We start from the raw sequence: 13,725 nt of genomic DNA, 5'->3' as shown, positions 1-13,725 counted from the left end.
TCCCTCGGGTGCGTACCGGCCTGCGCAGGCGGTGGGGTGGGCGCTTTAGAAGGGGTAGATCTGGCAGCATGACAGCCGGGCTCATGGGTTTGTGCCAGGAGCAGCAAATTCAGGACCGGTCAGGTGTATGTGCGTGAATTTGAAATGTAAAACTTTAATGCTCCAAGATATTGTATCATTTGTGGATAAAACTGTGAACTCTCACTCTTCCAGAAATTATGTAGGGAAGAAAAGGAAAAGGGTTGTGCTGCCTGGTCCCTGCAGTGATTCCTTGGGTTAATTTTGCATAAGAAATGGTCAGTTACAAGTTTTTGTAGCAATTCTCAGTTATTCTTTTGCCATTCATCCATTTTTCCATTCTACATGTAAATACGCTGGTGCCACAGCAACTTAAATCTTCCTTAGCTGCCACCTGGGAAGAATTTTGACTAACTGCACTCTGGGGGCAAGCAGGTGATTAATAAAAGCAATAGATGTTTCGACTTCGGTGAAGAATTTTTTGGTTAATACTTCCCCTGAATGGATGGCTTGGTTTTTATTAAAAAAAAAACAGCAACCAAACACAAAACTTGGAATTTCAGCACTTGTAGATGAAGTCTGAAGAACGACTTAATGTGAATAAATGTAATATCTGGCGTTGGGGCACGATGGCTTTTCTGTGGCGTGAGGAGGGGTTGTTTAGCCTGGAGAAGAGAGAAGGCTCAGCAAGGATCTTACCGGTGTGGTACGATAGCAGGGAGTGAAAAACAGATCCAGACTGTTCTGAGAGCCTGCTGAAAGGGCAAGAGGCAATGGGCACAAACTGAAACGCAGGAAATTCTGATTAAACGTAAGGGGGAAAAAAAAAGGATTATCAAATAGTGGAACTAGTTGCCCAGTGAAGCCCTGGAGTCTCCATCCCTGGAGACACTCGAAGTCCAGCTGGACATACCCTGAGCAGCTTGCTCTGGTTGACCCTTCTTCAAGCAAAGGGGTTGGACTCGCTGATCCCTGGAGGTCCCTTCCAGCCTCAACTATTCTCCGAGTCTCAATTCCAGGAAAATCCCTTGCAGTGTTAGAGTTGTCCTGTGAGCGTTATCTAATGGGTGTTGATGGCTTGAAGTAATTAAGTGGAACGGGGTGCTTAGAAATCCATTACAAAAGAATTTGTTTAATAACTCTAAATCCACTGCAGTAAGAGCCAGCTCTTCCTAACAGCACTTGGGGTAGCACAGATGAGGTGAAGCAGTTGCCCTCTCTCTTCATGCAGTAAGTCCAGTGGACATTAAAACGTTTCAGCACATTAAGGTCACCCAGACTTCCCGGAAGCTGAGGAAATGGCAGAAGGCATTCTAGGCCCTTTTCAATGCCAAATTTACCTAAAAGGTGTTTATAAACATGACAGCTTGTTCCGCTGTGCTCGGGGAGTCATCGTCATTGAGGAGGTGGCCGCAGAAGCAGGGTAGGCATGAGCCATGCTAGGACTGAACCAGCTCTTTGTGCAGAGGGTTTCCTTGTGTCCTGTCTAGTGTGGGAGCTGATCCCTCTCAGAGCCATCCATCCGTCTGGGGCAGCGGGCTTGGGTCTGAGATCATGTCACTTCAAAAAGCTGTGGACAGACCGTGAACCAACTGTTTGTCTCCTCCTGCTTTAACTTCAGTGTGCCCGGACAGCCGTACTTGGATGAGTCCTACAGAAATGTCTGCTTTCAGACTTTCCTCAGTGTTCTGCAGTCTTCAAAAACCTCTGACATAGATGACATCGCTTTTTGCATGGTAAGTGGGAGTCTGATTGTCTGGAACACTCTAATTAGGGGGTTGTGCTGCTGGACTGTCCGAATTTGGAATGTACGAAATTTGGAAAACTGTCCACTGAAATTTTGCTTAAATAGTCTTAATTTGTTTTCTTAAAGTCACTGTCCCAGTAATTGTGTTGAGCAAACCTGTAATTGCCTAGAAGGTCACTTGAAAGGCGTGAACCGTTGGTGTTCGGGGAAGAAGTCAGTAATTCCGTGCTTTGCTTTTCAGTTACTGCAAAACGCCCTGAAAGGGCTCCAGTCCCTTCTCAACGGTGGGAAGATGAAACTAACGCAGACTGACCAAATCGGATCTCTTCTTGCAGTGCTAAAGGTAAATGCTTCAATCCACCTGCAGAAAGAGGCGGCCGCACGTTCCAGGTGCCTGTTAAGTGAGAAACAGCGTTGAGAAAGAGGAGCAGAGGAATCTCAGTGTGGGAGGAAAAGTAGCGTAAGATGTAAAGAAACGGAGTTTCTCTCTCAGTCTTAACTGCACTTCCCACAAAAGAATGTGAGAGAAAGATGGGAGGCTCGTTTTTTCTGGACCTACTTAAACCCCTTCTAGATACAGTTGGATTCCAGATGTTGAATAGCTCGAGGAGAGCCAAGACCTGCAGGAAGCCCAGCTGAAAACTGAGCAACACCTGCGTAAATACCCAGTGAATCTCCGTGCATCAAAAGGGGGAAGACTGCTGACGTTTTGTTTTCTGTGCCAGAAATGTATGTTCCACGGACTGCCAGGCCTGAGCATAGAAATGCCCGCAGCCCTGTACCCGGCTCCGTTACCGCAGTATGATAAACGGTCGCCCGTCAAACAGGAGCAGTCGCAGCCGACCACCTCTAAGCAGCCCGGGGTAAGCTGAAGTTGTGCTGATGCTGCTGCGTGCTCCTTGTGCTCCTTGTTTGTGGTCGTGCGTTACCTGTGGTGGTGGTAGAGGCGCACGGGCGCTGCGCATGTGGCACGTTTCTAATTCTCTGCTTTCAAGGTATTGATTATAAACCTCAGCGCTGAGTAAAATTGCTTTGTAAACTCTGGAGACGGGACCCAACGGCTCTGCAGAGGTCGGTTGTCCTGAGTTACGCTGTGTGCATCAGTTATTCATCTATAGCCAAGAATTCATGGCCTGCAGTGGCGGGACTGGGGCGTGCAGACTAGCCAAAGCTTTTTGGTTTATAAGTTACGTTTTCTCTCCTGACACTTGCGCAATTGTTTGACTCTTTCTGAGGGAAGTCAAGTTCATCTAGAGACTGATTTCCTCCCCCCTCCCACACCTGTTCTGCTTAATGCTTCAACAGGTTATTTTTTAACCCTGGAAACCTTTTGGATTATCGATTATCTGAAAAACTTTAGAGAAGATAAAGTTGCGTAGACGTGTTGAGTTGTTTCTTTTTGGGTGTCAAATACCTACTGTAAATCTAAAAGAGCTACAGAAGCATTTACTGTTCCTCATCCTGAATCACTTCTGAGTGAAATGGGATTTTTAATAAGAAAATTAAATTGCTTTACTGATGAAGAGGCCAAAGCTTAATTCTGGAGGCTGTTCAGGTAGAAACTGCTTACTCCCACTGAGGTACTACTACACCAGTGTTAATGTTTCTACTAATAACCAGAGTTTTCAGGCTCTGAGATACTAAAGAAATATCTTAAAGAAGGTTGTTCCTGTAGCAACAGGATTGCACATACCTATAGCTGCACTTCCATGCGATAGTGTAGCTTCAGCAGATGCTAAATAGCTGTGATAACGCTGGGTTAAACTAAATCTCATCTGAAAACTCGTTTAGAAACTTGTGTAGATCGCAGTTGATGTACTATACAGAGGACATGATTTATTGCATTAAACTCTGCTTTTATTCTGGAATAGCAATTAGTTTTGTTTTCAGACGGGACCCTTTTCCCTTTGATTTACAATTATTAAATGTTTCACATCTAGATACTATTTCAAAGGAGTAAAAAAAAAAAAAAATCTATTTTTTGTCTTAAAACAGAACCGAAGAAAAAAGTCCAAAGGGAAACAGAAAAAGGGAGAGTTTGAGGAAGAAGGAAGAGAAGATGTGGGTAGTGCAGGAAGTGAATCAGTCCTTGGGGCAGGCATGCTGAAATTACACCTGGGGGATGGGCCGAGCAGTACGTGTTGCAAACAGAACCGAAGAAAAAAGTCCAAAGGGAAACAGAAAAAGGGAGAGTTTGAGGAAGAAGGAAGAGAAGATGTGGGTAGTGCAGGAAGTGAATCAGTCCTTGGGGCAGGCATGCTGAAATTACACCTGGGGGATGTGCCGAGCAGTCCGTGTTCGGATCCTCGGCCTCGTGCGTACGTGCCCGCCGGGAAGGATCACCTGTCTTCTCATTGCGCTGGCTGGAAAAGAATCAGCAGCAGCGAGTCGGAATATTCCGATGCGGAAGGTGGAATACAGAGCAAAGTGAGGTGACTGTTGTTCCCGTACACATGCGGCGTGGTAGCAGAGTGCGCTGTTCAGGGCAGTTTAAGCTCACGTGTGGCATTAAAGCATCACGTTAAAGTGTTCCTGGGGACCTGGCACAAGCCTTGCATGTGCGCAGACTCTTCTGCTTCCACGGGATCCCGCGCTTTGTTCTTAATCAAAACTGTTGAGGAAATAATATTTCCTTTCGATTTCTGTGGTGGTAGAAGAATATTGGAAGGCAGTAATTCATACTGGTTTGAAAGTAAATTTGTTCGTTCTCTTCCTGTTCTTGGTCTAAAAATTCCCTTTTCACGGCTAGCCCCTAATGTAAGAGAAGGAGGTGAATCCATTCCTTTTCACTGCTGCTATTTCGTTAATCCTTTTTGTTTGGTTTTAAGGTCTTACCAAGCCAATGTTCGTCAAGGGGCTCTTGCCTGTTTCCTCTCTGCTATAAAATCCGTAGAAAAAAGGGTTCTTTACGGCTACTGGTCAGCGTTTGTTCCTGATGCACCGGGTATTGGCAGCCCCCAGTCAGTGTCCCTGATGACTATTGCTTTAAAGGACCCTTCGCCAAAGGTGAGGCAGTTCTGAACTGAAAAACCGTTGTATTTTGCCCATATTAATCTTCAGAGTTGTCTTCCCTGGCCTGCAGCAAGTACTTTGGATGCTGTATCTGTGTTGCTTGGTCAATGTACGGCAAGAAATAAAAGAGGTGGAAGAGAAAGGTTGCAAGAGGTTGGAAAAAGATAGCTGGACTGAGACTTCCACAGATTTTAAAATGCTCTGTCAGCTCACAGGAGGTGTTGAAAGTGGGTAATAGAAATGGTTTATCTTTTCAGACCCGTGCCTGTGCCCTTCAAGTTCTCTCAGCCATTCTGGAAGGTTCTAAGCAGTTTCTTTCTGTTGCTGAAGATGCCAATGATCACAAGAGAGCTTTTACTCCCTTCTCTGTCACTGTTGCTTCCAGCATCCGGGAGCTGCACCGCTGCCTGCTGCTCGCCCTGGTGGCAGAGTCCTCTTCTCAAACGCTGACACAAATAATCAAGGTAATGGTACTGTAGGTGTGTCAAAGGCTGCCCGAGAGATGCTACTGGGCTCTAGAATAAGATTCAAAGAAAGATTGCACAGAAGTTACTGCACAGAAACTATTGTAGCTAGTGAGGATAAGGTGGTGGTGTAAACGCTGACACAAATAATCAAGGTAATGGTACTGTAGGTGTGTCAAAGGCTGCCCGAGAGATGATACTGGGCTCTAGAATAAGATGCAAAGAAAGATTGCACAGAAATTACTGCACAGAAACTATTGTAGTTAGTGAGGACTAAGGTGGTGGTGGGCAATAGACTGTTGTTGTCATCTCACAAGGCTTCAGTGACTGAGCCTCCCGACAGAGGTGCTACTGGGCTCTAGAATAAGATTCAAAGAAAGATTGCACAGAAGTTACTGCACAGAAACTATTGTAGCTAGTGAGGATAAGGTGGTGGTGTGCAATAGACTGTTGTTGTCATCTCACAAGGCTTCAGTGACTGAGCCTCCCGACAGAGGCCTGGGGTTTCGTTTCTCTGCAGCACAATTCTCTCGCTCCTGCGTCTCTTCCGTGTAGTCTTTTAGATGATTCTGAATGATTCAATGTGAAGACTCACATTGGCTTTAAAATGGAAATCCAAATTGGCAAAAAAAGCTTTTTCCATGGGCTATTGAAATTCCTTGGTCTTTATGCCAGGTCACAGCAGTTAAATACTTGGGTTTAGGAGCCAAGTTTGTACCCTGTTTTCAAACAGCAGGTAATTGGGGTATTTGCTTTCTGGTGCCCTCCGATAATTAGCTGTCTGAATGACCTAAGCTGCAAAGGTACAAGCAAACCTCTTGGAGGCCAGGCTGATATTTTAACCCCCCTCCATGTATGTCCTTTGGTGTGTTTCAGTGCCTCGCAAACCTGGTTTCTAATGCACCCTACAGCCGGCTAAAGCCCGGGCTGCTGACGAGAGTTTGGAACCAGATAAAGCCGTACATCTGTCACAAAGGTTTGTGCTCTGTTTGGCCGGAGCCTCTTTGTATATGTTCTGTCTTAATTCAGCGGTGGTTGTTACAAAATAGCTGTGACTTAAAACAGAGGCATTGCTATTGAGTTACGTGGTATGAGGTGTCGTGTCTGAAAACTGCTGACGGAGGGTGCTGGTGTGTCGATGAGATCCTAACAGACTGGCTTTTTCTTCCCCCGCCCTGTTCTTCCTTGCAGATGTTAACGTTCGAGTTTCCAGCCTCACATTGTTAGGGGCTATAGTATCTGTCCAAGCACCTTTGCCAGAGGTGCAGTTACTTTTGCAACAGCCCAGTTCTTCAGGGTTAAGTAATAGTGGTAGCGCAACCCCTCACCGTTGTAATTCCTCTGAGCAGTGGAGAAAAGCGCTGCCCTCCGAAGGGGAGCCTCCAGACAGTCCCGCGGGACGCACATCTCCCGAGCCATGCTGGCTCCTCCGGCTCTGTGTTTCCATCATCATCCTGCCCAGAGAGGATTCCTGCTCCGACAGCGATGCCAACTTCCCATCGTTCTCCAGCGTGTACGAACCGTGTCCTCTCCGACTGGAATCCTTACAGGTGGGGATGAACAGCGAGTGCCTGGAACGAACACCTTGGTGCCGTATCCAATGGCCTCTTGTCCACCATCCTCGACCACAGGGTGCCCTTGCTCCTTGCTCTTTCAGTGAGATTTAGGCTGAAGCATTTGCCGGTGCAGCATATCTGAGCTGCTGCGACTGGGAGAGTAGTAACTTTTTGATTCCGTGCCTGTGTCCACAGCATAACCATCCCATAATAAACCTGGGACTTTCCTTAACCCCGTTCATCTGCCTGTGACTGTTGTTACCTTTGTTATCTTTAAATATGTTTTGGTTTAGAGTGCTGGCATCTGGTGAAAGCTGCAAACTCCTCCGTTTAGAATCTAAATCGAAGTTTGCCACAAAACAGTGGGGAAGAACCTTGCAGTCAGAGAGCCTCCACAGGGAGTAGGGGGTGAGGCTGGTGTGGCTGAAGGAGTACCTGTGAATGTCGAGACTTGCCCTTGGTTTTCTTCACATAACCACAGAAAACAGAAATTTTGTAACTTGCATCCCAAGGAGTCTCACTCTTTTGCTGCAACAAAGAGTATTTACTAAATGCAGCTTTGCGGAAGGCAGCAGCAGTGTTACAGGAGACACGCGCTGTGCTGCTCTTACAGGCGCTCTCACTTAGTTTTTTAGCTACAGGAGACCTCGCTTACAGTAAATAATTAATTGTGTTGCTACCCGATAGTGCTGTTTTTTGTGCCCTTTTTTGAACAAGATAATGGAACAAGGAGGTTTTTAATTAGCTGTAGTATTCTAGGAGGTGTGCTGCAAGGGGTATCTGTTACATCGCTGTTCAGGATGCAGTTCCAGTGTTGCTTAGCTCATTAACATCCTCTCCGTGTGTATTTGGGTTATTTTGGTTTAACAGAAGGAAAAAATGCTGAATGGATTTCCTTTGGTTTGTGTTTAGGTGTTGGCTCTCCTTGTAAAGGGTTATTTCTCCATGGCTCAGAGCTATTTCCTAGAACTTGGAGAGGTGGCTTGCAGATGCATGGAAGAAATGGATCCATCCATTCAGCTTCATGGAGCCAAAGTAAGAGCGTGAGGAAGCAGCAGTGTTGTTTTACCAAGTCTGTCAGTGTGCTTTGCAAGTACAGATGAGTAGTGCTGAATACTCGAAGCCTCTGCGTGTGTGCGATGCAGCTCTTTGGGAAATGCAGTGCCCTGAAACTTTGAGAAATGCACCTTCTGCTCCCAGCCTTGAATTCTTAGCAGAATGTTGTTGCTCTGCTGAGTCCCAGGAGGCTCGGGAAATGCAAGGACTGTAACACTGGCCCTTCCCTGATTTGGCTTCAGCTGCTGCAGGAACTGTAGTCTGTCACCCAGGCAGCGGGGACAGAATAGAGTCCAAAGCAATACTGAATCTTTTGTTTCTGTTGCCTGAGTGAGTGAGTGCAGTCCTAGGTAAAGGTTGCTCTAGTTCCCTGGTGCTTGAGTCATCCCTGATGAAGACCACGTTGCTTTGTGTTTGGCTGCAGCTTCTGGAGGAGCTGGGCACAGGAGTGCTGCAGCAGTACAAACCCGACTCAGCCATCGCCCCGGACCAGCGAGTACCGGTCAGCGTGGTAAGTGTCTGGGCTCCCTCCGAGCTTCCCTGCTCAAACGCTCTGCAGAGTCACCGGCGTGGATACAGGTAAATCAGCTGCAGGAAAACAGAGAGAGACTCACTTCCCTGCAGCTTTATAGGTGCTGATATGTACCATTTTTTGGACTTCTGCGTTCTAGTAGCATCGTAGCCATCGTTGAAGTCTTGCTTCTGTGAGCAGAAGGCAGGTTTAAAACCTTCTTTGGTGTCTGCTATGTTTTGAGCCGGTCACCAGTAGCGGCAGGTTCCTATGAATGTAAATTGTCAAGGGAATGAAAATACTGAGCTGGGTGGATTCAAGAATGGAATCATCACCCTACCTAACGCAATTTACTCAGAGCATATGTGGCCTTGAGAAGGGGACAACCAGAGCTCAGTGAATAAGTGCTTGACATCAGTACTATAATGTCTTTAAAATGTTTCTGAACGCTCGGTATTTTAGGTTTCCAAACAGTTGTAATCACTTAGTATGTCTTAGAGATGATGATGGGAAAAGACGATCTCTTATAGACCTTGGGGCCCGATTGCTGAGTTTAAATAGGAAAACGTGGCTGTTGCTTCTGTAGGTGGTGACATTCTGGACGATGATGTTGAATGGCCCTTTGCCTGGCACTCTTCAGAACTCTCCACACGCGACTCTCCAGACCAGCGCCTGTGATGCCCTGTCCTCTGTCCTGCCAGAAGCGTTCAGCAGTCTGCAGGTACAGGAGTGGCTTTTTTACCTAGTGAGGCTTTGCTCTCTCTACCAGATCACAGTAATGTGAAGCCTTTTCAAACTTACATGGAGAGGGTAGAGAAACCTTCCAGATTTTTTTGTTTTAACATTCTGAACAAGTTGTGACTGTTGAAGGCTGGAAAAGGCAATGTTGGGAGTGATTAGTCTGTCGAAACAATTAAGCTGTGGGTCACAGAAGCTGTTTGGCCCTGCCACGAACACTCAGCCGGGAGACGGAGAGCAAGAATTTCATTGCATGAGGGAGGGGTGAGGGGCTGTTATTTTGCTGGTGAAGTCTCTGAAGAGACAGCTGAGCTAACGGCCATGGGCTGATGTTCTCCAGTTTGCATCTAAGATTTTTCTTTTGGCTGGCTTTTAAAACCCTGAACTGCAGTGATTGCCCTGGCAGAAGCAAACAACTGCGTTGGCCTTCCTCTCCTTTTGCAACATGAAATATGCTTTTAAACATGAAAGCCTTGGCAGCATGTCACCGCTGCATTGTGCAGCAACTTTTATGTCACCGTGCCCTTCTCGCTGGGGAGGACTCTGCCAGATCTCATTTGCCCAAGAATTGCTCGTGCAGCAGTATCTCTGGAATTCTCCGTCTGGCTTCTCCAAGTACAGCGTGTACCTCATCACCCTGTACTTTGATCCCGTACACGCTCTTGTCCCTGTGGTCGTGTGGGGCCGAGTGGGTGCCCACTCTGACCCTTCGCTCTGATGAAAGAAAGCTCTTTGTCATGGCTTGGTGAACTGACAATCTGTCCAGGATGAACTTAGTCTGCCTGGCTGTCCTTGGTAGTGACGGGTAAAGAGTGAAGCGAGGCAGGAAAGCGCAGCCGATCCAGCCTGTTTCACCTCTGCTGGGCCATGCCTCTGCATTCAGATGATGCTTAATATTTTGGTTCCCTTTGTGGTCTTATCACGGTTGCTGGAAGCGTTCCTCTTTCCTGGCATCCAGAAACACCGGTTGATTTACTTGATAGAAACGACCCCCACATACGTCTGTCCTGCAGAGTACTTGTCAGCTGTCTGTCTGGGTGGGACAGAGGCCTTTCCCGTTCCTCTCAGTTGCCACGACCGCTTACCGTTGCAGGATGACCAGCAGATACTGTGCGTCACTCTGCTGCTCGGCCTGAACCACAGCGAGAACCCACTGGTAAAAGCTGCTGCTGTGCGTGCGTTGGGAGTCTACATCCTCTTCTCTTGCCTTCGGCAGGTCAGAACTAGCCTATTTTTCTTATTTTGAGCCATTTTATAATGGGTTTGGTGAACCATAAGGTGTGGGACAGGAGTTCTGGAATGAGTTGGCTTTCCTTCTCGCTTTTGGCCTGTAGAGCACATACGGCTTTTCCTCGCCATCTCCAGCCCTGCTCTTGCCTTTTGTGTGGCAAACAGAACCAGCACTTTCAAGTGAGGTGAAGCAGGAGCCAGAGCGCCTTGTAAGAGAGAGCGAGAGGAGGGGGGTCAGGATCTTCGCTGAGCTCTCAGGACAGATTGGGAAGGCAGATGTTAGCACAAAGGAGCTGCACAAGTGTTCAATGTGAAGACTTCAGTTTTGCTAAGCAGTAAAGTTTATTTAGAGAAAAATGCTGGTTTGTTTGCACAAAAAAAAAAATTGATTTTAGCTCGGCTGATCTGGAAGACTGTAGTTTTTGCAATGTGGCTTCAAATGAGTGATTGTAATAAAAAAATTATGCAGGTGTTGAGATTTGATTCCAAAATATTTTGAAAGAAAATCCTTTACCGTAGGCAAGGGAATGAAAATGAGACAAGAAGATCAGACAGGCAGCTCAGCAGGGAGTTTGGAGAAGCAATTACCTTCCTAAGAGCGGGATTTGATGAGTACGAGATTGGCAGCCCAGGTAACGATGTTAAAATCCAAAGTAACTAAAGCACCGATGAAATTAAATAACACGTCGAAACCCTTCAGCAACAGCTACCCAAGGGAGCGGGCACTTGGTCAGCGTGCAGGCTTAGGCTGGTGATTAGAGACCAAACAAAGCACGTTAAAAGTTGTTGCCTAAAAAAGAAGAGTATGCAAATAGAGCTGGTCCCTGCACAGGTATCGTCCTCCCTCAGAAGGCTGGGGATGTCTGTGTTACTGAGGAGATCGCCCGAGTTTTAGAACTTCCTAACTTTGCAGCAGTTTTTGCTTCTGTAGGACGTGATGTTTGTGGCGGACACAGCGAACGCGATTCTGAATTCGCTCCACGACAAGTCTCCAAACGTCCGTGCCAAAGCAGCCTGGTCCCTGGGCAACCTTACCGACACCCTCATCATCAACATGTGCGTAAGCGCGCCCCGGCCCGCGGAACTCCTCTGACTGCCCGTATCCCCCTGGTGTCACCAGAGGATACACAATCATTGGTACCAAAACAGCCAAAATTTGCCTTGGATGATGCTTTTTCACCACGCTTCAGGCCGTGTGTCTGCCGGGGTAGGACACGCGTATCCCGTGTCCGTCTGGGGTTGAGTCCTGCTAAGCTGTTTGATCTGTTGTACTCGCCAGTTCTGGAGCATGGTCCAAGTTTATTTTCTGTTTCTTGTATGTTGCTTTGTGTAATTGCACCTTCCCTGGTTACTATCACAATAACATAGAGGTAAAATTAATAAGTATTTAACACTCCCCCAAGCCAAAGGCTGAAGGAACTCTAAGCTACCGTTACATTTTTAACAGGAGAAATAGTTGTCGTATATTCCTGCCACGGAATCGCCTCCGAGCACTTTGGTGCCCTCTGTTTTTTATTACAGACTTAACGCCTTGCTAACCGGCCTTCTTGCGTTGATAGTTTGGTTTTAAATTAATAAACATAGTGGTCACATGTAGGAAGGTCTGCCTTACATATTAGCCTTCCGAAGAGTGAAGGTTGTTCACACACCCGTGTGAGGGGTTGTCTCACACCTGGGGGACGGGTGGTCTGAGCTGGCCTTTCACAGCGCGGTTCTTCCGCCAGGGAGACGATGGGACAAAGCTTTCAGGAGGAGTTTTCTGATCTCCTGCTGTTGAAAATGTTACGGTCTGCGACTGAAGCATCCAAGGACAGAGACAAGGTACGATGGAGGGGCGGGAGGGTGGAGTTACCGTGCTGTAGTTCACTCTTCCTTTATTATTGGAAAAATAAAAAGAAAAAAGGTACCAGTTATGCTGGGGCGTTTTGCCCCAGCGGTCGGGGAGCTGCAGCTCAGCATCGTCTCTCGAGGGGCGGCCTGTGGAGGTTTCCCTTGTGTCTGACTTGCAGGGCACATTCCCACCATGCGGGGGGGGTTTTGGGTTGGGTTTGTTGGTTTTTTTTATTTTTAGGGTGACCACTTGCAGAGAATGATCTTTCTGGTGGCATTTAGGAAGTTACTGTCTGATAAGACATCAGTAGGATTCCAGATGGGCTCTTCGCTGCCTCCGAGCATGATTTTGTAGCAAGCTTGGCAAAAACTTTGCTTATATGCTGAAAGCCAGCGTGTTTTTCTCATGTTTGTGTGTTCCAGGTGAAGAGTAACGCAGTCCGGGCCCTTGGGAACGTGCTCCATTTCCTTCAGTCGTGTCACATAGCAAACCCCAGGTTCAGGGAGGCCATCGAGGAGTCTCTCCAGGCCCTCATTTCCACCGTCCAGAGTGAGGCCACTATGAAAGTGCGCTGGAATGCCTGCTACGCGCTGGGGAACGTCTTCAAGAACCCGGCCTTGCCTCTCGGTGAGCAACTCGTCCCTCTGGCTTTGGATTTGCCCAGCGGGTTGTGAGTTGAATAAGGCCCCTGGTGTGTTGGGGAAGGAAGGAGAAAGCAGCGAGCTGGGTCCTGCTGTCGGAGCTTTCCGGTGAGGTGGGCTCTGGTCCTGGAATGCCAATACAGGCTCAGCCGTGCTGTGTTCAGCTGAGTCAGTCATACTGGAAAAGAGGACAAGGGTGGGATTATAGCTGCAAGTAGATGCAAAATGTCACTATTCCTCTTAGGAAGCTTCAGAAGATGAACTGGTTTGTAACTAATTTTTCATTTTGTAACCCCTGATGCTCTCATTTAGACCAGAAGAAATACAGTAAGCGTAAGCCCATGAAATGTTTAGGAGATGCATTTACAGTTTTGTGTATTTTGACTGATCGAAAAGGGGTGGTTGGTTGGTTGGTTTGTTTTTGGACTTTTTTAGGAGAGGCTCCTTGGACCACACAAGCATATAGCGCACTTTCCTCGGTAGTGAAGACCTGCAAGAACTTCAAAGTCCGAATCAAATCAGCCATGGCCCTCTCCATCCCCCGCAAGAGGGAATGCTATGGCTCCGCTGAGCAGTTCGGCCAGATCTGGAGCGCCTTGGTGGAAGCCTTGCAGAAGAGTGAAGACACCGAGGACTTCCTCGAGTTCAAGTACAGTGCCAGCCTCAGGACACAGATCTGCCAGGCCCTGCTGCATTTGTTAGGTCTGGCAAAGAGCACAGACCTGCCAGTCATTTGGGAAACCATCAGGGACCACGGGGATGCCCTCAGGTCCTATGTCCTGCAGTATCTGAAATCTGGAGCTGAGGAAAACGAAGCAGGAACGCAGACAGACACATGTGAGAGGGAGAAAGTACTAAGAAGAGCTGTCGAACATCTCAGGGGGATAGAGAAACAGCTGGGGGCCAAAGCCAGGGGAAGAG

At 47.4% G+C, this 13,725-nt stretch overlaps 1 protein-coding gene across 1 annotated transcript in view; it reads left to right on the top strand.

Annotated features, from left to right (window-relative positions):
- The window catches only part of HEATR6 (HEAT repeat containing 6), a 15,303-nt gene that overhangs the window by 1,425 nt on the left and 153 nt on the right, over positions 1–13,725 (top strand). The window contains exons 4-19 of the mRNA XM_010141365.1: positions 1,599–1,754; positions 2,007–2,108; positions 2,491–2,628; positions 3,917–4,197; positions 4,594–4,771; positions 5,035–5,241; positions 6,118–6,217; positions 6,433–6,791; positions 7,710–7,832; positions 8,278–8,364; positions 8,951–9,085; positions 10,196–10,318; positions 11,264–11,388; positions 12,057–12,153; positions 12,586–12,790; positions 13,240–13,725. Coding sequence (XP_010139667.1) covers positions 1,599–1,754; positions 2,007–2,108; positions 2,491–2,628; positions 3,917–4,197; positions 4,594–4,771; positions 5,035–5,241; positions 6,118–6,217; positions 6,433–6,791; positions 7,710–7,832; positions 8,278–8,364; positions 8,951–9,085; positions 10,196–10,318; positions 11,264–11,388; positions 12,057–12,153; positions 12,586–12,790; positions 13,240–13,725 — 2,902 coding nt within the window. The remainder of the gene's footprint in view (positions 1–1,598; positions 1,755–2,006; positions 2,109–2,490; positions 2,629–3,916; positions 4,198–4,593; positions 4,772–5,034; positions 5,242–6,117; positions 6,218–6,432; positions 6,792–7,709; positions 7,833–8,277; positions 8,365–8,950; positions 9,086–10,195; positions 10,319–11,263; positions 11,389–12,056; positions 12,154–12,585; positions 12,791–13,239) is intronic.

The sequence above is a fragment of the Buceros rhinoceros genome, unplaced genomic scaffold (assembly GCF_000710305.1).
Source record: "Buceros rhinoceros silvestris isolate BGI_N320 unplaced genomic scaffold, ASM71030v1 scaffold31278, whole genome shotgun sequence".
NCBI classification, from domain to species: Eukaryota; Metazoa; Chordata; class Aves; order Bucerotiformes; family Bucerotidae; genus Buceros; species Buceros rhinoceros.
This window is presented reverse-complemented; position numbering and strand designations above follow the sequence as displayed.